We start from the raw sequence: 14,743 nt of genomic DNA, 5'->3' as shown, positions 1-14,743 counted from the left end.
AACCTTTGCCAGTACGCTTTGAAAATGCATTGCTTTGCTTCCCTTTGCTAAACGAAATCGACAGACATACCCAACCCAACCCAACCAATTCACTCAAAATGGACGACCAAACGCAGTCTAAGAACAAGAAGAACAACGACGAGGATGCTGCAGAACAACCACAAGACCCTAAACTGCCAGCCACCGGTGGCGGAGATTGGGGTGGTTGGGGCTTTTCACCGCTCTCCTTTCTATCGGATCTTCAAAAGGCCGCCGCTGTCGCCGCCGAAGAGATCTCTCGCAATGTACGTGCTCTTCATTTCTTATGATTGTGATTGCATTCATTTCTACCAGTGAATCTGTTTTTTATTTTCCGGTGACAGTTAAGATTCAGTTTCAATTTTGTGTGGTTTATTTATTGTTTTATTATAAATTTATTATGAATTAGGGTTATGGGTTTTCTGTAATTAGCTGTGATCAGATGTGATCATATGTATATAAAAGTATGACAAATTTTGGAGTTGTTTGAATCAACAGCACTAACTTCACTTTTCACTCATTAGTGGCTGACAGATTCTTTTGAAGGAAGATGATTTTTAAGGGTTATTCTTGGTTGGAGACAAAATTGGCATGTGTGGGGTGTAATGCTATATTCTCCTAGTAAATCCTCACATAATTACTTACTTAAAATATATAATATTAAATGTAAAAGTCGAGCATTAAAACTTTTATTTTTGAAGAATTAGTAGGGGGATGTAAAATTAATAGTATTTTGAAATGCAGGCTGCTGCGGTTGCACAGACAGCATCAAAGAGCATTGCGGAGTTGGAAAAAGGTGCTGAAGATTCCAAAGATGGTGAAGGTGCTGAAGGATCTGAATCTGACAAGGAAAGTGAAGATGAAGATGACAAACGGCGAAAATCTGCTCTGGATAAATTGGAGAAAGCTAGTGATGATTCTCTGCTTAGCCAGGCAAGCATAATAGGATATACTTATTAGTTTCTCTAGCCAGGGGCTAGTTTGCTATTTAGATAATAGATCTTTCATTTGTGATTTAATGCAATTTCCATATAAGAATGATTCAGCATATTTTATGTTGGTTTACTGTCATGTTTTTGCTATGGAATATGGATTACCAAATATGCTAATTTCTTGATCATGGTCCCTTATGCTTGTCTTTTACACTGATATATTTTCTATTTAATGGTGATCTAAATTATGCTTCAATTAGAATCTATCCTATGCTTTCATATGTCTTGCCTCCTATGGTTTAGTTGGGTCTCATGATTGTCTTGACTAGTTATAGGCTCATAGTTGAGAAAGACAATTGATGGTTGACAGTGTTGCACATAGTCTTAGGGAAAATAATATTTGCTTCTGTGATGCCAATTTTACTCTTTTAGCTAGTCTGTGCTTTTTCACTAGGCATCAATTACAATGGTTTAGTAAGTGAATGCTTTGGTTGTTTGCTGTTGTTGCTGCTGTTATTAACTAGTTTGTACTTTGTAATTTATCCAATGATTACTTATGCTTGAGCTGCTTATTGTTTGCAGGGTTTGAAGGTTTTTGATAATTCTGTGGAGACTTTTGCTTCTGGAGCATGGAGTGCTTTAGGAAATGCGTTGAAAGGGGGAACTGATTTAGTTCACAGGTTAGACATATTCCTTTATTTATTCTTTTACATATTACATACATTGACCCACATGGGGGTTAAACTGTTAGTCTAGTCGCTTATCATTGTGATGAAGATATCTAGATTCTAGATATTTTGATGGATATAAACACCTAGGCATTTGCATCTAGCATATCATGCAAGTTTTTTTTAGAGGAATTAAGTATGGACGAATGTTTGCCTCACTTTAGTTAAAAGGACTTGCAAGTCTACTATGGTTAATCCTGTTATGCAGGGGTTGATTATATGGAGTTGATTAAGTATCAGTCCTTTTCTCAATAGACTAGATTCTCCTATCTTTTCCGAAATAGATGCCATCCCTACTTTCTCTCCAAGGACATTCATAGTCTATTTTTTCTGATACGTCCATTCATTCTCACACATCAATTCATCTACCGCAACGTCCTAATCTACGGCACTAGGCTTATGCTCTTGTTGACGCTTCACTGCCCAATATCCATAAAAAGAAGAAATTCTGTTAGAGGAGAGAAAGAGATAATTGCAAAAGAAGATGATAAAATATCCTCCTAAAAGCTATGTTGTCAAATCCCCGGATCCCATCCCATCCCAACTATATCCTGGGACGTAGACTCCCATCCCATGGGATCACTGCCAAAATCACAGCTGCATATGAATTTCAAGTAATATTTATCATTGGTTTAGTGTGCGTGTGTGTGTGTATATTTATATACAAAATATAGACAACAACTGGCAACTCACTCACTATCCCGCTATCCCAGTTTTGGGGCTGGCCGCGACGCAATGGGACCTGGGATTGACAAAACAGCCTAAAAGTAACTGGAAACAAAATGTTGTTGGTTGGGTGAGTGATTAGTTAGTGTTACTTTCTCTTGAATAAAAGAATGGGGATTTGTTTGCATTGAATTACATATGCAGCACCTAAAGATGTTATAAATATTCATTGTTGATGATACTATTTTTAGTTAGGATGTTTCCTTTGAAAAGATTTTTAATAATATCTTTCCTGGTTAATAGTAATGATATTTTTTATAAGATGTTACCTTTCATAGGGGATTCAGTTTAAGAAAATTCAGATTTTATCAAGATATTGTATCTAATTAGGATTTGCCTAGGATTTTAGTTTATTTAGAATTTTATTTTTGTGGGTTCTGAATTACCTTTTGGTGTATTATATAATATAATGGGAGTTTAATAATTAAATTAGATTGAAATGAAATCTATTTAAAAATGTTTTGCGATATGTTAGCTGTCCACGGGCTCATAATTGTGCATTACGGGCTATTATTTAGTGGTGCGCTTGATCTTCTTATGCTTTGCAACATTCTGAATGGGGTATTTTGAAATAACTTGTGGATAGCTGCACTACCGTTGATGCTATGGCTATGCTGAAATAGCTCTGCCATCATTGCTATTGAGAAGTCCCACATTGACAAGAGATATGACCAAATAAGGTTTTTGAAAGGGTAGAGCAACTCTCACCTCTAAGCTTAGCTTTTAGGGTAGAGTTAGGCGTAACTTGAATTCTAAGGTGATATTAGAGCTTATCCTAGATCCATTTAATGGAGACGGCCCTTATATGTGCCACCCGTGGATATTCATTCCTCCAAATTCCTCGCTCTAGATGTCCAGCCTGTGAGAAGGTGGGTCTAGAAGTCCCATATTGACTAGAGATATGACCAATTAGTGTGAATAAAGGGCAGAGAAACTCTCACCTCTAAGCTAGCTTTTGGAGTAGATTTAGGCCTAATGCGAATTCTAAGAATTGCTACATCCAATCAAATATTTTATCAAATTTCCCCTAAACAAAGAAACTTCCCCCATCTTCCATGAGGTAGATATCATTTTCCTACTACACGAAAAATAAAACACATGAAAATAGAAAAAAAGGTAATAAATATTGTATTATGGCTCTTGCTCATTTTTTTATTATTTATTTTTAACATGTTTATATCAATTTTTTTTTTAAATAAATAAGAAAAAAACCAGGCCAACGGGCTGGTCCAACCCATTTGGGTCAGGCTTGAATTTGTACCTCAACCCTATACAAGACACAGTTGCCTCCTATGATGCACCAGTTTTTTTCTATAACATCTGTTAACCTGAAATAATGTCTTGTTCTTTAGGCTCGATAGGCCAGGAGCTGCAGGTTCTAATGCACCTTCCCTATTAGAGGTTTGGAAAACTCTTGTCATTTTTAATATGATATACATTATCAATAGTTAAATGATTGCATGCTTATATCTATTCATTGTGTTACAGACTGGAAAAGCTTTTACTGCAAAGGGAATGCAAGTTCTTGAATATGTAGGTAAGGAGACACTGGACCTATTAATCAGTGAAACTGGAATTGAGGTTGAGAAGGCTAAAAAAGAAGGTGAAAAACACAATGAAGAGGATCAATTATCAGAGGAAGTGACATTTGATCGATGCTTTTACATTTATGGAGGTCCGGAGCAGTTGGAGGTAACTTTGTATGATATCTAAAGATATCTCATAATATCATTATTGTATCTTAAAGATTATTTTTGAGTATCATGTATGATCTCCTACTAGCAGCTTCCATACATCATGATATGTTTCCTTATTTTAATTAGAATTAGGAGCCTATTATCACTAAAAAATAAAAATAGGGTTAAGTGCATTGTATTTGTTACACATAATCACATATCATATTTCTCTTTTCATCCAGCACTACCTAAATTCGTATAATTTCAATACTTAATATTATTCCATCACTTACTATTGCGTTGTTTTATATTTTGGTGTTAACAAGTCATTTCATATACAATACTCAGGAACTGGAGGCTTTGTCTAGTCATTATGCCTTGTTATTTAACCGAAGAAAAGCAAAATTATCAGCAGAGCAGAAGTCTGTGTTTGATGGGAAGCTTAAAGAGGTCCAACAAATTTTTAATTTGAGTACTGAAATTGATCGAAGCAGCGTTGATTCAGATAAAGGAAAGACAATAAAGAAAGGAAACGAGGGAAGCAGTGATGAGATGAAGAATTTGCATGATTCCAGTGTTGGCAAGGCTGCTGACATGGCTGCTGACATGGCTGCAGGGTAGTTTAGCCAGTCTCATATGTTCATTATTGATGTTTTATTCACCTACCATTTTTGCTGCAAATTTTATTTAAAAAGGTCCATTATTCTGGTGAGCTAGCTAAATGTTACAGTTCTATCTGCAAGAGTGTGGAACTATGTATACAAAAATCTACGTAATTTATAAATTTTGAATGTTTGAATGTAGGATCACATGTACAAATGTACTTTTGTTCATAGCATTAGTAAATGCAAGCCAATTAACTTCTATAACTATACTAAAGTCTTTATTTTCTTAACCATCACCATTTGTGCAGCTTGATCATTAAATTAGAAGAAACCATTTACTCCTTTAAATTGAGGCCCTCTTTCTAATTAATATGTGACTTATTATTCATTTTGCAGTTTCACGAATGTCTTGACTGGCCTTGCTGTTAATGATATAATTCAAAGAACTACTTCAAGACTTGAATCTCTTCATTCTGAGGGAGTTCATGTACGAGTAAATATTATGGAATTTCCGGGCCATGTTAATTTCTCATTATTTATAAAACTCATTCTTCTTTTTTTCATGTTAGATTTGTTGTATGAGTAACAAAGTCCTGCCTTTGTTTTCAGAGACTATCTGAAATGTGTTGTTTAGCGGTGTCTCAACTTCTAATGTTTGGCAAATCCATCATTTCTCATGCCAACAAAACTGGGGATGAAGAAGCTGAGGAGGATAAGGCCAATAATAAAGAGTGGCCTGAAGATGTTTCTGCAAAAGCTAAGATCATAAGAATAAATGCCCAAGCAGTGATAGGATATGTGGAAGCAGTTTCCAACAGTTTTATTACAGGTTTGCTGTCTATTGCTTCCTTCCTTGATTTTAATTATATATTTAGTGTTTAATAATTTATATAGTAGGAATTAAGGGCTTGTTTGATTCCCTTCTCAATTTTTTAATTTAAAAACTGTTTTCAGAAACAATTTTAAAACATGTTTCTCACCAGAAGAAAAGAAAAAAACAGTTTGAATGAGATGTTTTGCAAAACTGAATAAGCTATGACTTGAAAACTAAAGACAAAAACAAAATACATCTGACATGTTTTGGGATTTCAGTTTAAAAAACTAGAACTAAGAACCGTTTTTGAAAACTATTCACATCAAACAGGTTTTCTACGGAAACTGTTTTACAAAATAGTAATCAGACAGTCCCAAATTGTTTCGCTTATATTTGGATTTCTGATACATTTACCTAAAATTGTTCATTTTTTTCCAATTCATTGGGAGACATGAATTTCTGTTGGAGGTGCTTTTAACCATTACTAACAAAAATTCAAAAACACGCGTATAGCATGTTTTGAAAATCGTGTAGTTGATTATAAAGCTAAAATCGATTTTTGGGGAAAATCTTCTGTGAGTAGCATTTGGATGTCATAATTGATTCTGGGCTAAAAAAGCTGATCCAAACATATTAGTAGCAATTGCTGAATTATGTTTATCATTTTGCATTTTTGATGCAATAACAGGTATATCTGATGTAAATGAGGCCTATCAAGCTGCCATTAAAGGTGTTACTGCTGAGTCTCACACAGGTGCTCCCAAGACTTCAGTGCAGGATAAATCCAAGGCTTTCTCTGAACACCTCAAGGCTGATCAAACCACAGCAATAAGGAAAATCCAGGACGGGATGCAATTTTTAGCTCACGTCGTCCTTTCAACCTCTATGAGTGCTGCTTGAATACCAATATTTCTATTTTGTAAATAGCTGGAGCTTAGTTTGACAAATTCCATTCAACTACAACAATGCTCAGTTTATTACAACTGCATTGATGATTGAAAGTTAGTAAGGGCACTGCTAGTAGTGTCTGGATTGAAGCAGATTTGTCCTGTTAAATTGATTCGTGTAGACTTTTTTTTTATTGTTTAATCTCTAAAATCAGACACCTGTGAAGAGATTTAAGTTATGCACACTTATCTGTTGTCGTAGTTACATTTATTTATATTAACTATCATATACTGAACTTCTATTCTTTGGTATATGATATGCTGTTGTTGAAGTTGGTACGTAACTGATGTATAGAGTTGTGTAACCAGACTATATGTCCGTTAACAAGTCTTAGATACCTCTTCCTCAATATGAGTTGGGGTAGATCTGACAAATTTACATGCTGGCATTCTTTGAAGGTCTGTCTACTCCACCCCTTCATGGTGATTGCTCGCAGTTCGCACCCATTGAGAATAGAGCAAAAAGAGAGCAAGTGATGGCTAGTCATAGCCTAGAGCACGGCAAGGCATACCGGTAACATCCGACATCTCCATGAAAGCTCTCTTCTTGAGAGTGACCTCAATATGAGTTGGTCTAGGTTTCAAAAATTTACATCCTACCGCTCCTTGAAGGTTTGTCCACACCTTTCTGAGTTCAAACCACTTGAAAAATGGTGCAAAAAGAGAGCAACTACTGGCCTATCATAGTCTAAAGCTTGGCATACTGGTGGGTAATCCTCATCAAGCCGTAGGCACTAGGATAAAGTTGAGATGGATTAACTCCAAAGTCCAAATAGGAGCATCAAATGCATCTTAAACATGTGAAGAATGAAATTATCATCTGACACTCCTTTCAACATCTGTTTGTCACGACACATATTGAGGTTAATCTGGTTCGTCCTTTTGTCTTCAAACACAAAGTGATTTGTGTTTTTCTGTTGGCCCCACCATATTTTGTCCACATTCAACCTTCAATTGCAAACCCGTCCATGTTCGATGTATTTAAATCACAACCCCACGTTGAGAAAGCCAGAAAGAAGAAATAAATCAGAAAATTGTGTTCATAAAATCTTTTGCGTTATAGAATTGAATTGATAATGGTGAAAGAAAAACTGATCCAAACCCACAAAAATTGAAGGTGTCTGCAGCTGATAAAGAAGGATCAGGAATTCAGACATGGGAGAAATTGATCCAGCTTTCATTCAATCCACAGAACATCGTCCAAAACCCACCTTTGTAGAAGTTGGTGAGATTCCAATCATTGACCTCTCAGAAAGCAGAGAAGAGCTCATCTCAAAGATTGGCAAGGCATGTGAGGATTGGGGATTTTTCCAAGTAATCAATCATGGGGTTCCTTGTGAGGTTATCAGAAAGGTTGAGATTGAGGCCAAAGAGTTTTTCGAGCAAAGCGTGGAGGAGAAGAAGAAGGTGAAGCGAGATGAAGCTAATGCAATGGGGTACCATGATGGGGAGAACACAAAAAATGTAAGGGATTGGAAAGAGGTGTTTGATTATCTTGTGGAGAACACAACACAGGTCCCTGCTTCTCATGAGCCACATGACTTGGAGCTCAGGACTCTCACCAATCAGTGGCCCCAATACCCTCCTCATTTCAGGTAACATTATGCTCAAATGATCAAAAGAAAACAAGCTATAGAGTGTTAGAGTTTAGGATAAATTTTACATTTATTTCCTTAAGAGATACTGAAATCGCAATTTAGTTTGTGCATATGTGAATGAACTTCATGTATGATTGAATTTTCATTTAACTCAATGCTGATCCACATTGAAGTAAATGAGGCAAAATCTTGCTTTATGGTTGTGCAAATGTCATCCAAATGTCATGAAGCTTGTGAGTTACATCATGTCCCCTTCCTTGTTTTCTCAAAAAAAAAAAAAAAGTTCAGCAAAATTGTTCTCTCTGATTACCGTTTTTTTATTTGTTAGATGGTAAAGATGTGTAGACACCCTTCCTCAAATGGAAGAAAGAGATATAGAAGAGAAGAGGGAGGAGTGAATAATTTATGATAAGTAATGATGTGATAGAAGAAAAAGATAGAGAAATAAATGAGATTGATAGAAGGTGATGATGCTGTAGGGGTGTCTAAAATTCAGAAGTATTGTTAGATTATTTTACAAGTCAATTTTTACTAGGGAGAAAGAAAAGGGATCTTGTAAATAAGTATGATATCTTTTATTTATGTTTATTAGGTAACATAATCATGCAATTAAGGAACTAAACATGTAAATAGGTAAATGTGATATTATAGGATATTTTGTATTTGTTGTACCTTTATACATCATGACCCCGTTGTGTAGATTAGACACACGGATTAAGTCTAATATTGTGTTTGTTTCTCCTAATTTTACTAATTTTACAAACACATATAGTGGGGACAGTGGTTTGATTCTCACGTCATAGGAAAAAAAGAAGTTGGCTTTAATTACTTGAAATCAAATTTGAATTTCACATTACAAAGTTTATTTTCGACAGAACAATATTCCTAGACTGAGAATCATGTTTTGTTAGGGAAACAATGGAGGGGTATGCTCGGGAAGTGGAGAAACTTGCTTACAAGTTGTTGGAGCAGATTTCATTGAGTTTGGGTCTTGTTGCAGACAAATACCATGGCTGCTTCAAGAACCAACTCAGCATGGTGCGGCTCAATCACTATCCCCCTTGTCCATTCCCTGACCTGGCACTTGGTGTTGGTCACCACAAGGATTCAAGTGCCTTAACAGTGCTTTCTCAAGATAATGTGGGAGGCTTACAAGTTAAGAGAAAATCCACTGGTGACTGGATTCCTGTTAAACCCACCCCGGGTGCATTCATCATCAATGTTGGCGATATAGTTCAGGTATCATGAATACATGCAGCAGCGATATGATTGATCTGCAAATTTTAAAAAGAATGAAACATATAAAATTACTACAAGAACACTAGTCATGTTTGATTTCCCTTAACAATGTCAGGTTTGAGTCCTGTGTATGGATATGGATGTTCCCGACTCGAAAATGATTCCATGTACCATGGAGATACTTGTATTCACCTAAAAAACTATAAGAACACCAATCTCAAATCAAAAGTAGAAAAATCGATAGCTGAACAGTCACCATGAGTCATCACTGATATCATAAAATGCTATTACTTATCTAATTACGTCAATATTTTCATTTGTATTGGTATGATAAAAATCTTATAAAATACAACTAGAAATATCCATGATTATGGCATGAGATAGTTACTGATTTGAAGTGTTCATGCTCATATTCTTGGCTGTAATATAATGCTTTACTCATTCAATTGTTGCAATCTAATTGCTCTGGCTATTGTTGGGTGGTGCTTTTGCAGGTTTGGAGCAATGACAAGTATGAGAGTGTGGAGCATAGGGTGGTAGTAAACATAGAGAAAGAAAGGTCCTCCATTCCATTCTTCTTTTTCCCAGCTCACCATGTTATGGTGAAGCCTGCAGAGGAGCTAGTGAATGAGCAAAACCCTGCAAGATATAGAGAATACAACGTTGGTAAGTTCTATGCTAACAGAAACCGTAGTGATTTCCAAAAGCGTGATGTGGAAAATATCCAAATTCATCACTTCAGGATCTAGGATTAGCTAGTTGGATTGACATTCTCAATTTCATCCATGTATGACTACAAGTTTCTATGTTGGAAACCCAATAAAAATGTGATGGTTTCTTTCTGGTCATAAATAAAATGTTAATCTCGAGTTGGTGTATCTTTTGATCTTTTTTCTCGGAGGAAGGGAAGAAATTTCTGAAAAGAACTCAAACTTGTTTAATTGCAAAGGACAAGTAGTGACAGTCCATAAATTTTATCTTCTGAGGGCAATATATATACATATAAATTTGAAACTTTAAAAGAATAATATATTATTATTAAAAATTTAAATATGGGACCGTTAAGTTTTTTTTTTGAAATTGACCGTTAAGTTACTCCAACATCCATTTGAATTTTAGAAAGAGTAAGTTATACCTTTTTCTTTAGACTAAAAAACCAATTTTTTAAAATAACAGTTTTGGGCATCGTTGTGATTTACATAACATTCTTCTTAACTTAAAAGCTTTTGTCCTGAACTATAGTGAATTATTGACATTCAACCTTGAATTAACTTTTCACGCATATGAATCATTTAACTTGCTGGCACGTGAGGTTTTGGTCTCCCGATCCATTTTATTGATTATGTTGCACAGTAACATGTAAGTTTTCGCTGATGTGAATTTTATTCAGGGATCAATACCAATAGTTCTTACATGGTGAGGGTCTAAAAAAAAAAAAGTAAATAATTTCTTTAACTATTAAAGGTTTTTTATTTTTTAATTAATTTTATGAATTTAAATTTTATTAAAAATTCTACGTCAGCCAAGTCGTTAGTTTTTTGAAGGAAAACTGGAGAGGGACCAAAAATGTTGTCGTAGCCTAACGTTGGGTAGCGAAATGCAATTTTTAAAGTGAAATTCACCAGCAACCCATAAATTCTTCGGTAAACCAAAAAATTAATCCATAAACTCATTAATAAAAAATGAAGAGTTGAGCATAAATGCATCTTCATATCCCATGGGTTTTGTTGAATTTGTATTGTGGGGAGAGGGAGAACATGGGAAGATGGAAAATAAAAAGAACAATTACATTTGTGTTTAATCGTTGTTCATGGGTTGAATGAAAGATAGTGTTTAATCTAAGTTTAATTTTGAATTTTTGGAATTCGAAGATGATAATGGAAGAGGGAGATTGAGATGAAGATAATATGGTAGGATGAAAACTTAAATTTTGTTAAGAAATTAGTAAACGGGAGAGTGGGGAAGAGAGGAGCAAGTGCGAGGCAAGTTATTCTGTGGAATGAGGTATAGCTGCTTGATGCAGCCTCCTTTATTTATAGCACTAGAACTTGGTCAATTACATGGAGAGGAGATACATGGTCCAAGCCCATAGAGGAGATACATGGTTCAAGCCTATATGATCATCCTATTCATAACACTCCCCCTGAATGATCATCTCTTAAGAATGTACCTCATTAAAACCTTACTAGGAAAAACCTAATGGGATAAAAACCTAGTGAAGGAAAAAGAGTACATCATTCTATAGCTCGTCTTTGTACATTGCCTCATTAAAAACTCTACCATGAAAAGCCCAATGGGAAAAAACATGGTTAAGGAAAAAAGAGTACAATGCATTTTAATTGAGATCTTTTAGCCGACGAACTCCGATATTTCGCACAAGCTTTTCAAATGTTGTTGTTGGAAGAGTTTTCATAAATAAGTCTGCCAAATTATTACTTGAACAAATTTGTTGGATGTCTATGTCATCATTCTTTTGTAGATCATGAGTGAAGAAGAGCTTCAATGATATGTGTTTTGTTCTATCTCCCTTGATGTATCCTTCTTTAGCCTTGTGTTGACTGCAAGGTGATGGATGAATCTCCGATGTAGAATTTCTCTTATTCAGATTTGGACAATGAAACCGGAACTGGTTAAAAGCATGTTCCATTTTGTCGATCAATGACCAATTCAGAACTAAAGAACTATGAAATATCATTTTACATCTTTGGGGTATAGACTTTAAGTCCAAAGACTCTTATATTTTTACAAATGAATTGCTTCTTTATATGTTGGCCAACCACACCCTTTTATATGGGTTCGATATTCTCGCACTCATAATATTGAGCGCTATTTCATCTGTCGACAATTTTTCAAATTCTTGGTTCCTTGTTTCAATTTGTAGAGATATAATCGATTGAGATCTCTTTGTATCAATAATCACATGTACCTGAACCTTTTCAGGAGGTTTAAACAATTTTCATAATCTCTACGCTTTTCATGATAATTTTCCTCATAACAAGACCATCTTCCTTCTCTAAGATTTATCTTTGGAACCAAGTTTAGGCATGTCTTAGCCTAATAAAATTTCAACAGAGAAGGACATTTGCAGCATAAAGAAATTTAGAAATCCCTTTTAATTAGAGAATGCATTCTTTTGAACTTTAGGTTCACATTATTATGTGCCAGTATATTTAAGTTTTCTACACAAATTTTTATAGCTGCTTAGTTTTTCTCCCCCTCTGATGCTGAGAAATAACGATAAGTGACATATGCAATATCTTCTAGCAATCGCTCAAATTCATAGCATAATCTCAATTTTCTTTTAATCTCATCTAAGTGTTGTTTGTGGAACAACTGAGAACATATAGCTCACATAAAAAGTTCTTAGATGAGAGATATTAGGTTCCTGACAATGAACTAATTCAATGGAGAGAATTATAATTACTCAGTGGCTTGATGCATATAGATGTTGCTAGTCATCACATGTCCAAAAAAAAAGGGCATTTGTTCTCTTAATAATTGTCCAGCAGTAAATAAGAAGCATTTAGCTAAATATTTTGCCAGATCATTTTAAACATGAACATGTGCAACTCGACATTCAAAATCATGTCACATACCAACTTGATCAAGGTTGGAAACTTCACTCTATCAAGGTCGATGCATCGATAAACACTGAATATTTGCGCGTGTATCATATCAAACATATTCAAGAATCAAAGAGAATTCCCCTTACTTTGCCACAGTTTAATTTTTGGCTTTGAGAACAACATCTGGAAAATAGACTTTCGCATCATAAGACTCGGGATGGTCTAACCGGTCATATGTCAATCACAATCAGTTCTTCCATATGAAGAACTTCGCCAATCAAAATAATACTTCAATATTTCAAATAATATTTTCTCGCATTTTGAATCCTTCAGGGATTTTCACATTTTTATCTTCATACTTTGATATCACTAGTTGGAAAAATTAGAGAGCTCAAAATAGGACTCTCTAAATCACACTTGAATTCTCAACATTCTCCCCCTCAAGTGTGAATTCACCACATTACAATAAACATAACTTTGAGATTCCATAGACCCCTTCCGGAGAGTCTCTATTCAATATCATATAAACCATCTTGTCCTTCAAGGACAATCGACCATATTAAACGTCACGACTTAAAATGAAATATTTGCTTCAGAAAATATCTCAATCATAAAAATCAATCCATAATATTTCTCAAATCATCTATCACTAGAACTACTTTGTTCTGTACTAGGGAAGCTTACGTGAGAGAAGGAAAGAAAGCAAACCCTAGCAGAGCACTTAAAATAGCAAAGATGTCATAAAAGGTAAATTCTCATTAAATGTTCAAAAAGTGTCTCGTACAAGATGATGACCTCCCCTTTTATAGAGGGTGTGGTCATGATATGGACTTTTCCTATATTTGGGCCTGACAATCAGGGCCCAAATCTCTATGCGTATAAGACAAATCCAAAAGAATCTTCCAGCTGGCTTGTGGGTCCGTCTAAAGGAAGGGCAAGGATACTTGTTATATCGCCAATTCCCGTCATGGCTGCCTTCGTTCGGTTGATTGCTTATTTGGGCGGGCATAAACATCCTTTATGTCCCGCCCAGTCCACATGCCCCCAAGACATGAGGCTCAGGTAGGTTGAGTCGAAATGTCTTTAATATGCTACTTCGTCGCCTACTTTCATTATTTACCTTGTGATTTTGTCATTATATCGCCGTTCCTCATGATCGCGGACATGTCGCCACGTTCTCGTTTATTGATACGCCGCCATTTCTGTTTTTGTTGATATGACGCCACTTTTATGTTCATTATTACATCGCCATTTTTATTTTCGCTGATACGTCGCCATTGTCATAACCGTCAATCACGTCTTTTCAACTGACACACGTAATCCTTGTTTTCCGGGATTTCGTCATCATTTGCCATGAATGCAGTTTCCGTTTGTGCGTCTCGAGGAGTTACACCTTTTCACTTCATACCTTTTTGAATTTCAAATCCCACGACTCTTCACTACCTATCCCACTCGTTCTCTCTCCTCTTTTTCCTCTATAAAAACCCCTTTTAACCTTTCACTTCTTCACTTTTCCGAAACTCTTTCTCTGAAACTTCTCTGGAATTCTTACTTTCTCCTCTTTGAACTTCGGCGAACCTCCGTTTACTCCGGCCATCGTCATTGCGCGGTGTTCTCCTTTAGCCGACGTTCTCCTTACCCAATCTTCCATCTCTTCCTCCGGTGAGTTCTTTACACCCTTTTCCTCTCGTTTTGTTTTCTCTTTCTTAAAACTGTTCATCTTCTTCTTTTATCTTCTTGAATCTGTTCATCTTCTTCTTTTATCTTTTATGAAATTATCCAGCATGTCGTTGAATAATGTTAGTATTTCTTCCCTAGAACTTTCTTCACCCTCTACAGAGGGGGAAATTTCTGCCCCCACTGTTATTGAAATCCAATCCTCGCCTTCTACCCA

The 14,743-nt window shown here is 35.6% G+C and overlaps 2 protein-coding genes across 2 annotated transcripts; both read left to right on the top strand.

Moving 5' to 3' along the window:
- On the top strand, positions 1–6,718 carry LOC130737415 (uncharacterized). Its single transcript, XM_057589177.1, has 9 exons — positions 1–284; positions 763–951; positions 1,533–1,630; positions 3,757–3,805; positions 3,893–4,096; positions 4,429–4,697; positions 5,082–5,172; positions 5,295–5,514; positions 6,188–6,718. The coding sequence occupies exons 1-9, from the start codon at positions 99–101 to the stop codon at positions 6,397–6,399; spliced, it is 1,518 nt and encodes a 505-aa protein (XP_057445160.1). The 5' UTR covers positions 1–98; the 3' UTR covers positions 6,400–6,718.
- Positions 6,719–7,227: 509 nt separating this feature from the next.
- LOC130737416 (protein DMR6-LIKE OXYGENASE 2-like) lies at positions 7,228–10,161 on the top strand. The gene is made up of 3 exons (XM_057589178.1): positions 7,228–8,041; positions 8,956–9,283; positions 9,778–10,161. The coding sequence occupies exons 1-3, from the start codon at positions 7,602–7,604 to the stop codon at positions 10,030–10,032; spliced, it is 1,023 nt and encodes a 340-aa protein (XP_057445161.1). The 5' UTR covers positions 7,228–7,601; the 3' UTR covers positions 10,033–10,161.
- Positions 10,162–14,743: the final 4,582 nt, after the last annotated feature.

The sequence above is a fragment of the Lotus japonicus genome, chromosome 2 (assembly GCF_012489685.1).
Source record: "Lotus japonicus ecotype B-129 chromosome 2, LjGifu_v1.2".
NCBI classification, from domain to species: Eukaryota; Viridiplantae; Streptophyta; class Magnoliopsida; order Fabales; family Fabaceae; genus Lotus; species Lotus japonicus.
Note: the sequence above shows the minus strand (reverse complement) of the source record. Positions and strands in the feature narration are given on the sequence as shown.

Bases quoted from the DNA above. Each gene is read 5' to 3' on its own strand.
- LOC130737415 (XM_057589177.1), top strand. From the start codon at position 99: ATGGACGACCAAACGCAGTCTAAGAACAAGAAGAACAACGACGAGGAT. The intron at 285-762 runs GTACGTGCTCTT...TTTGAAATGCAG, and splicing joins CCGAAGAGATCTCTCGCAAT to GCTGCTGCGGTTGCACAGAC. The intron at 4,698-5,081 runs GTAGTTTAGCCA...TTCATTTTGCAG, and splicing joins GCTGCTGACATGGCTGCAGG to TTTCACGAATGTCTTGACTG.
- LOC130737416 (XM_057589178.1), top strand. From the start codon at position 7,602: ATGGGAGAAATTGATCCAGCTTTCATTCAATCCACAGAACATCGTCCA. The intron at 8,042-8,955 runs GTAACATTATGC...ATGTTTTGTTAG, and splicing joins CAATACCCTCCTCATTTCAG to GGAAACAATGGAGGGGTATG. The intron at 9,284-9,777 runs GTATCATGAATA...GTGCTTTTGCAG, and splicing joins ATGTTGGCGATATAGTTCAG to GTTTGGAGCAATGACAAGTA.